The sequence below is a fragment of the Apus apus genome, chromosome 22 (assembly GCF_020740795.1).
Source record: "Apus apus isolate bApuApu2 chromosome 22, bApuApu2.pri.cur, whole genome shotgun sequence".
Taxonomy (NCBI): Eukaryota; Metazoa; Chordata; class Aves; order Apodiformes; family Apodidae; genus Apus; species Apus apus.
Genome location: NC_067303.1, coordinates 3581601 through 3591432, shown reverse-complemented (window position 1 = coordinate 3591432; position 9832 = coordinate 3581601). Strand labels below are relative to the sequence as shown.

General features: G+C 49.9%; 1 protein-coding gene across 1 annotated transcript; it reads right to left on the bottom strand.

Moving 5' to 3' along the window:
- Positions 1-1264: 1264 nt before the first annotated feature.
- Positions 1265-9020, bottom strand: SCN3B (sodium voltage-gated channel beta subunit 3). Its single transcript, XM_051638674.1, has 6 exons — positions 8752-9020; positions 7043-7206; positions 5913-6138; positions 4789-4927; positions 4109-4205; positions 1265-3626 (listed from the first exon to the last, which is right to left on the bottom strand). The coding sequence occupies exons 1-5, from the start codon at positions 8804-8806 to the stop codon at positions 4142-4144; spliced, it is 648 nt and encodes a 215-aa protein (XP_051494634.1). The 5' UTR covers positions 8807-9020; the 3' UTR covers positions 1265-3626; positions 4109-4141.
- Between the last annotated feature and the right edge of the window lie 812 nt (positions 9021-9832).

Here is a 9832-nt window from a genome sequence, read left to right as displayed (position 1 = left end):
TCTTTTTCTAGATGTGCACACCGGCCAAATAATCTCCTCGTGTCTTGACTGACTGCTGATTATTTCCCAATCTAGCCAGACAGCATGGGCTTCTCTCTTAGCATGGGTACGTGGCGTGCCATGCCCTCCTCTCCCACACAGGCTTTGCAGTGCTTGCTATGGCTCTTCCCTCTCCTCTCACACCTTTGCTGCTGGACAATCATTCCCTTTGTCATAGATGGGCTGAGCTGGTGCTGTCCCTGCCTGCCTTTCCTTGCCGTGGTCTGTATGCTCTTTAAGTGAATGTGTTTTATTTTTTTTTTCAGTAGGGAAAAAGACTTTCCTTCTGCTGAAGGAATTATATTTGCACATGGCTCAGGGAGGTACCTCCTCAGGCCGTTTCTGTTACCTCACTCATTTAGGCCAATTCCATTGCTAATGTTAAATGGCCACCTTCCCCAACCCAAACTCCGAGACTAGTTAGGGAATAAAACCAATGTGCAGCTCAGGTTCTAGAGCCATTTGGTCGTGTCTCAGTCACGGCCCAAACCGCCCCAGCAGCACTAGGATTTGGGAAAGTGGCTGTTAGGGAATGGCAACTTCATCCAGCAAAGAGGCAGAGCCCGTGCCACACACACGTGTCTCCCACCTCCCTCGGAACAGCACGTAACAGACATGGAAGCACTAACCTGGCTCCTGGCTCCAGGAGGTCGGGGGGGAGGGAAGAGCCGCAGAACCCTCGCAGCTACAACCGCCCAGGAATGGCATCACGTGGCTGTGGCACCTCTGGGACGTTCCCATTCTCACGGCAGTTCATCTCCCATCACATGCTCCAGGGCTGGATAAAGCTGCTAATACCCTGGAGCGTGTTCTCCCCACCTGAGGCCCCTGGATCCTGCAACCCCAATTGTTGTGCGTGACTGCAAATTAACGGGGATCTCCTCGTGGCGGCAAGGAACGGGAGCGGGTCAGACAGCCACCCCCAGGCATCCACTTCCCTCTGGATTTCAGGACCAGAGCTGGAATGTTGGCCAAGGCCAATGCACCTGTAGTGCTAACGTGAACTCCGGGGTGGGCTGGGGGAGGAAACGTGGTTTTGTTTTAGGAGTTGTCTAACTGTCCAACTTTGCGCTGTGCGCAAAACGCGGTCAAACGATACTGAAACTTACCTGCTAGAACCTAGGAACTGTAAAGGCTCCGCAGCCAAAACGTCATGTAAAGTAGCTAGTACAATGGGAGTACGGTATCAATTAAAAAAAAAAATCTATCAAACAAACAGCGTGACTCGTGAGTACTTTGTTCTCTTTATTCTCCTGCCTATGCTAAAGTCTCTTCTGTCCTTTCCAAACACAGAGAGAGCCTTTCCAGAGACCAACCAGGACCGTTTCTTCCAGAACACAGCCTGTCTTTAACACCACCCTTGAAAAATCCCAATTTTTCCCAATCCCAAACAATTTGTTCGGTTTTTTTTCTGTGAGAATCTTGAGCAAAACGTACATACCATTCTCTCCTGCCTAGAATAACACAGGGCAATAGTCACATCTGTCTGCAGGAACTGGAAAAGTGAAAGATACATCCCAAACAAAGCATCGTCAGAAGATGCCACACAACTAGACACTGGCCTTTCTTTTCTACCTGAGGTAGCTCTCAAGTAGTTCTCTCCTTACTCCTTTTTTTGACTAAACATTATGACACCAGAAGGTTAACAGTGCTCCATGGGGACTGAGGAGCAGAGCTGAAGTGGGAGAGAGGTTACAAGACCTTACCTAAAAATTCAGCGTGGGCTTCACTGTCGTGGTCCGTGACGGAAATTGGAGTTACAATCTAGTCCCCTCCTCTGGTGCTGTGGATTTAAGAGTTAGGATTATTCTCAAAATTGCCCTGAGATCAGGCAAGTTGGCCTAGGGAGAATGAAGACATCCAGCTGGATTAGAAGAGGACCTGCTTTTTCCCCTTTTGGATACTAGGTTTTAAGGAACTGGTGCCCAGACTAGACGTGTGCTCCGTCTGGCAAACGTGCTCGGGTTGCCAGACTCGGTTCTGGACTCGAGAACGATCCTACTGAGAAGACTGCATTGTAGTAGTTACTAAAGTTGACACACACTCTAAAAAAAGGAATTTTGAACAACTGCCAGTTAGAAATCTGGCCCCGGCCTGACTTACAAACGGAGTAATTTCAGTGATTTTAGCAGCACATAAAAAGCAGCAGAACAAAGCAGAGGAAATTCCATCGTGGGAAGCATGCCTTGGTTCACAAGCACGTTGTAACTATTTAGAAGCAGTCAGTGTAGCAAAATTTGACAACTCTTGCAAGCAGTACAGGCTCCATTGCAGCAGGGATGCAACAACATCTGCTGGATGAGAAAACAACCCCCCCCCCCCCCCATTTTGTCTTACAAAACAATTCCACCCTGGCCAAGGTTCCTGCCTTTTTTTTTTCTTCTTCTCATAATCCTAGTTGTTGAGCTCAACTGATCTACATTGGAGGCCAGAAAACAGATTTTACTCTGCTTAATCCACCACAATCAAAAAGGTAAGCTTGCACAGGAAACATGGAACTTCCAGTGTGATTCCCAGGCAGTCAGGAATAATTTACAATGAATGCTGATTATTCAAACCGGTGATTTCTTGTCACAAGAAAGAATTACGATTAACTAGGGAAAAACCAGCGTTTTCTGTCTGTTCCTCTAGGTGGTGCTAACACTGTAGTACGAGAAGGCTGTCGCAGACACAAAAAGTACTCCCATTTTACAAAGCTGTCCCTCCTTTTCCCAGGAGGGCTGTGCATACTATTTACTTGGCTTGCCTCCTTCCATTAAGCCTTCCTTTCAGGGGTTTCCCCAGTAACAGGCACACTCCACACCCTGTCCACTGGCCTGCCTGTTGTGGCAGAGCGTGGCTCCACAGGTTATTCCTGTCACTGTCTCTCACTTGAGGAGGAAACCTGCTATGCAAATGGGAGGAACTCAGGATTTTGACAGTTGCTACATGAAAGAGGGACACAGGGGATTCTTACACTGAGGTCATACAGCCTCCCAAAGTAGGAGTGCTCTTCAGTAGAAAGCATGAGCGTGGCACAGGAACTCATCCTTCCTACTCCACATTTTCAACAATTTCAATTCTGCCTGTGCATGGGCAGCCCCAAGTCCAGAGCAACCTACCGAGGAACAACTAATTCATTCAATTCTTCCCCTTTCACACCAAAAAGACTGCTTGGGCTGTAACGTATGTGTGAACATCACCTTAAGATGACCTCATTCCCAGTCCTGCAGGTCAGAGTAACAGGGCATACAAACCCTTCACCTCTGCAATGGAGAGCTAGCATATTTAGCAAATAAAGGTGGTGGTGACAGCAGCTAAGAAATGACACTTCACATTTACGAAGCTATTAGTGGTGATGGGATTGAAACTTGAGAAGGAGCAGTGCTGCCCACACCCTTCTGCCCTTTGCTCAGCATGCTTCAAAAGAGGAGTCCTTTAGCAAATGGGCTGGCAGCTCAGGATGGAGTCATGAGGCCAAAGTCAAGGCTGTACAGGGTCCAAGGCATATGGAAGAGAATTTACACTTCCCCATATTTCCTCCTGACAGTGCAGAGCTCCCCCTCAATCCTGGCTGGCATGACACGGTCCTTCTGTCTTCAGAGCCCCTGCAATTGAGAGAATTACTCTTGGAGTGCAAGCCATTTGACACGACTGCAGTGGGGATTGTGATATAATTAGCATGATAACTGACAGGACGTGAACAAGGCTTTAAAAGATCGAGATTCTGGCCTTTTGCACACAAAAGTCCTTCTCAGCAGATGCTTCCTCTGGAGACTCCTGAGCACAGCTCCTCATTTGCTGGGAACGGTGACTATTCCCAGCTCCACAGGAATAGGCAAAGGACAAGTAATTACACCACAGCCTGAAAGTGAACGTGTCTTGGTTAGGGCTGTAACGCTAGGACAGTCACCACCCAAAGATACCTATATTGCTTCTAAGGTGATTGAGGATGTTCCAGAGAAGACACACAGCCAGACTCCCAGGAGTATCCCCTCTGCCTTCTCCTCAGCTCCGCACAGGCCTAACCCCCTGCAGTGAGGATGAAAGGTTGACAGAGAGGAGCAGTGACTGCTGCCTCATGGCCTACCTTGGTGCTGCTCATTCTGCTGACTCCTCTCTGCTATTCCTCCACAGGCACAGCACAGTTTTCCTTGTTTTCTGATGGAATCGCAAGATAATCTGTGCTGTAGTTGAAGGGAAGGAGGAAAGTATAACTCAAGTGCTACAGTGCAAAAAATAGTTTGGGTCCATTGACCCTTACAGAGCTGTTGAGTGCCTGTAAGTATCTCTAAGGTAACAAATGTCACCTGTAATAGGTGCTCGTAGTAGGAAAGTCCTTGGCATAGCTGCGAGCAGACACCGAGTCTTCCCTGCTCTAAAAGCCTATCTGGCATGTACAAGGAGCACCCTTATCCAAGCCAAGTATGTAGAAAGATGGGAATGGGCCAATATAAAAATTGGAACATCTCTACTGTGTCAGCTGCATCTGAGCCAGGCCTCTGAGAGCAGCCCTGACAGGAGAGCTGCTCTGCACGGCTCATACTGGGCTACTCCAGAACACCAGGCACCACGGCCACCCTCCCTGCCTGGTGCACTGTGCAAGCACCTTGTCTCTTGGCACTCCTAAACTCTGCCACGATTTCAGATACAGCAAACATCAGCTAGAAAGGTGCAATAGCAAAAGTTCAGGCTGGCTGGCTGATCTGGGCTGGGACATCTGAAGAGCCCTCACAGAACAGCTGGTGTTGGGAGAGATTTCCTACTTACACATTTTCCTGGGCGGCCTCCTCTGCCTTGGAGACTTTCCTGTAGCAATAGATCATTTCTATCAGCAGCCACAAGGTGAGGAAGACCAGCAGAATATACATCATAATTTCAGAGATGACGGAGGTGAAGTCTTCTCCAGCTGTTAAGAAAATGAAATAATCTCTGATAATTTACATGCAGTGGCTCCACTGGTAGTTCCCACCCTCCCTAACCCTCCTTGCCAGAGACACTCAGGTGCCACTACCCTGTAAGGGGGCAAAAGAGGGGACAGGTGAGGCTGCCAACAGGAGATGCCTGCAATGATCCCACTGCATGTTCCCAGTGGATCAAACATGCACATGCAAACATGTGTCCTGCCCTCTCTGCCACCCACAATCACAGGGATTGCTCCCTGTCAGCCTCTCTCCTCTTCACACCCTCTTTCCTGGGTGTCCTACTCGCTGCTGTCACTTCCCTGTCTTGTGCTGCCAGTGATTTGAAAGAGATCAACACACAGCGATGCTTGTGGGGAAGCTGGGAAGGGAAGACACGGCAGATGAAGATGAAGGCTAAAAGCTCTCGTCCCTCTCTAAAGAGAACAGCAGAATTCTCAGTGATTTCTAACAAGCCAGGATTTCAGCACTGAACTGAGCAAAAGCAAGAGCAACAGAGAGAGTCGGGAGCACTGCAAAGAAGGAGGGACTGCGAGAGGGTGGAAGCAAGAGACTGATTTCAAAACGAAGAAGGAGTGGTTCCAAGAGGGAGGGGAACAGAAGCCAGGAAGAAGACGCTGTGGGAACCCTGGCAAGGGCTGTGCTGTGGCGTCCTACAGCCACCAGGGGAGAAGCCAGGTTCGGAGCGGAGAAACTGGAAACCCCTGCTTGCTTCTTGTGCCTGCCCATCTGATTATACCTTCTCACATTCACACAGCCATTCTGGGCCTAAAAAAAAGAGGCTGCAGCTGCCAAACAAAATGCAGGTCTTTCCTCCTGAACCCCGTGTAGAGTTTGTTGCTGGCAAAGACAGCCACAATCACCAGGCAGCTCAGTCACCCCTCTCCTGCAAGGCAGTGACAAACGATATCCCTGGAGGACAGCAGCCATGGCAAGCTAAGGCACAACACACTCTCTGCCAGTCCTTCATACCCTCCTCCACCACCGTGAGGTGGATCACTCTGGAGCTTGTGAAGAGAGGTCTGTGAATCTCAAACTCGAACTCCCGGGTGATGTTGCAGGTGTAGATACCAGAATCGTTCAAGGTCACATTTAACACAGTGATGGACACATCCTGCATGTCTTTACTCCCGTTCCACTGTAACCGACCACTGAAGCGGCTTGGGAACTCATGGTTGGAGTTCTTGTGCTTGTAGATCTGTAAGGAGATGGGAAGGGACATTCTGATTAATATGGACACCAGCACAGCATATGCAAGGAACAGCATCATCCTCTAGCTACACACATGCATGTTCTGGGCTATGGCTTCCCTAGGAACAGCAGCTGCTCATCGTCTAGCATCCTTTGCCTCAAAATCTCAGACTACTTTACAAAAGACAGGAAACTGAACTATTCCCATCACAGACTTAGAAAAACTAGGGCACAGAAAAACAGAGACACACATGGACAATGACACAAAAGATTAACAGTGGAACTATAAGCTAGGATCCTGCAGTCTTCACACCTAGCCTGCTGGTCACTGGACTTAAGATCATCTTAAGAAGGAATCAGAGAAAACAGTCAGTTTTGGTAAGCCCTAGGTTATTCAGCTGAAATGCAAGTGTTGCAGGATAAATGTGACAGCATGAAAATGTTACGTTGGAAGAATAGCTTGGGTGGCTTTTAGAGGCCCAATCTATTTCCTGGCTGCCCAGGGCAGTAGTGGAGTCACCATCACTGCAGGGATTTAAAAGACACATAGATGCTGAGGTGCTAAGGGACATGGTTTAGTGGTGGACTTGGCTGTGCTGGGTTAATAGTTGCACTCGATCATCTTAAGGGTCTTTTCCAAACAAAACAATGATACGACTCTATGATTCTATTCAATTACATGAAAGCAGCCTGCTGGCCATTTCTGTACACATGGAATAAGAATGTGGCCAAAAGCTTTTGTTCCTATTTGGGTCTCTCTCCTGCCCTTACACAGTCTTCCTTGGGGATCCTGCCACAGGACAAACTTAGACACCCATAAATACCTCTTTGCTTCTCCCACATACGTTCACTGGACTGTGTTTCACCACAAGACCCATAAAGACACGAGCTCAGCAACCAGACATACATACAGGTTCATCTTTTCCACCCTCTGGCCTGTAGAACCATTCCACCACCGTGGTGGCTGTGACTTCTTCCCTCTTCATGCAGGAGATACAGAGGAGCTTCATGTGTGTTCCTTGGACAGCCTCTGTCTCTGATGGAACTTCCACACACACTGCAGAACAGAAACCAGCTACGGAGAAGGAGCACCAGGGAAGAAGCAAGACAGAGAAGCATAAGAGAATTAGAAATAAATCAGTTATCCACATCTTGGCATTTATGATCACATCAGCCCCAGTGGAACACTGTTTGATTCATTACTTAGCACCCTCTGACAACAGATAAGTCTCAGATGTCAAATTTTACCAAGCTTCCTTCTCTAGGTTATAAATAATTCATAATAATTAACAGTGGGTGATCACTTCATGCAGATTCACCTCTCCAGCATCTGCTTTGCCACAACTTTTAATTTTTTCCATAGTAATTAATGCCAATTTAGAGGCATTGTTCATTCTCTCCCATGCATGCTGAGCATGCTCCTGTTAGGGTAGCAATTACAGTCTGGTATGAGAGAAAGCCCAGAATTCAAGCGTGGAGGAACAGCTCGCTCTTTGTGCTAAGTCAAAAGGTCTGGATGCTTTAATCTGGCAATATGTTCAAAACAAACTGGGAGGATTTACCATCCTTCCTGTTTCTAGGTTTCATAAGCAGTACTGGGAAGCAAGGAGCTTGGACTCGAGTAAATTTGGCAACAGGAGGAGTTATCGATTTTACATGCAGTCCTGTTCAAAATGCTTCCAGTCAGATCTCTGCTAACACAGGCAACTAGAAAATACTGCTCTCCCAAACAAGATAAAAATAATTGTCTGCAAAGACAGATACTTGATAGGACAAGGAATGCTTCAGCATGACATCTCTGACTAAATCCATGTTGACATTTGCGCCCTGGGCTAAACAATCCAGGGTTCTGTTCTGTCTCCAAAGCCTGGAGTTTTGCACACTGAAGATGCTGACTTTGCTGCCTGCTCCTTCCTCCCCAGCCTCAGAGACACCATTAACCCCACTCTCTTGAGCACCTTATTATCCTGAGACCTATCCTGGAAACAGCCAGATTCCAGCTCTCCCATACCACCAGCTCCATGGGCAGCACCAGCTTTCTGGGAGAAATAAGGAAGAAACTGTTGGATCATGCTTCACTCCAGTGAAACGTGCAGACAGATACGCACCCACTCGCAGAGCTGTAGGTATCTGTGCACAGCAAATGTGGCTTTACTGGCAAAACTAACCCACCTTTTCTGGGTTGCAGAAGAAAAATCGTTATTGCAATAAGATGCCTCCAGTTTATATGGACTGGGTGGAAAACCAGCACTGCTGAATGGTTCACACACCTTCCCTGAGGCAACTAACTGTTAAATTACATTGCAAATTTCAAGCCAGCAGCAAACAGGAAACAGAAAGGAACTTGCATGCGTGTGAAAGCACAGGCTTTGTGCTGCGAGTCTGCTGAGCACGAATGCATTTTGTTAACTCCGTGACATTCACACTAAAGTCTGCACGAATGCAATTTCCTTCCCCCCTTGCAAACACAAAAAAGCCACGCTCGAAAGCCTGGTCTTTGTGACAGCGTTAAGGGAAGCATGCTAGGAAAAGCAGGGCTTTAAGCAAGCATCCTGCCAGAGGCAAGCACCAGCCGTGCTAGAGAAGCTGGCTAAAGACAACACAGAAGGGAAGCACCTACCCCAGACCACCAACACGACCGAGGAGGCACGAACCAGCCGTGGCAGTGCAGCCATTGCTCGGCTCCAGGAGCGCAGCTCAGCCAGGGCGAGAGGCTCTTTCCCAAGAAGACGCTTCTCCCCGCTCCTCGCTTTGGACCCAGCGCAACAGGATGCTCGGGGCTGCCGGGGCTGCCGCTGGGCTCGGGAGCGCTGGGCTGGGCTCCCGGGCAGCACCACGGACAGGGCCGCGGCTGCTGGGGCGGTGGCAGCTCCGCTCCGCTCCGCTCAGCTCCGCTCAGCTCCGCGGGAGCAGCAGCGCAGCAGCAGGTGGCTGCGGGGCTCGGCGGGGCTCAGCCCCGCAGCTCAGCCCGGGGATGGGAAGCTGCAACCGAGCTGCCTTTGTTCTCCGTTCCGACCGGGGGCAGCGCGCATCGTTGCGCGGGGGCGCAGCTTCCCCGCCCGCTGCGGGCCGGGAAAACGTCTGCGCGGAGCCCCGCGGAGCCCGGGCGGGGGGCACAGCCCGCCAGAGGCATGCGCGGCAGCCTCCGCACCCGCGCTCCTCTCAGCCCCTCCGGGAGCGGGCGGGGGGCTCAGCGCTCGGGCAGCCGTCCTGCCCCCCGGCTGCGGGAGCTGCGGAGGGGGCAGCGGCAGCGTTCGCCGGGCTCCAGAGCAAACAGCCAAGGCGGGGGGGAGAGCGGGGAGAGCTCTCCCTGCGGGGTCACAGAACGGCCTCTGCCTCTGAGTTTAACACTAATATTTGCACGGCTCGGAAGGTCACAGTTGGAAATACTGGGAAATCCTCTCTCATCATGTTGCAGGCTGATTCCCGGGTGTTTAATGCCAGCAGCAGGCTGGGCTTTCTTCTCTTGGACTGAGGCCACCGTTGCCCTGAAGGGCTTCTCCAACTTTGAAGGTCACAGTGGACAGAGAGGGGAAAATGAAGCGCTTGTTAAACACGCTCCCTCTTTAAAGCATCTGCTCTGGTATCAGCTCAATAAACCACACAATCTATTGAATTAAACCTGCCCGGCCCTGTCAGAGAACAACACGTGAGCAACTCCCAGGGCCGAAGCTCAGAGCACAAATGGTGAGACCCACCCA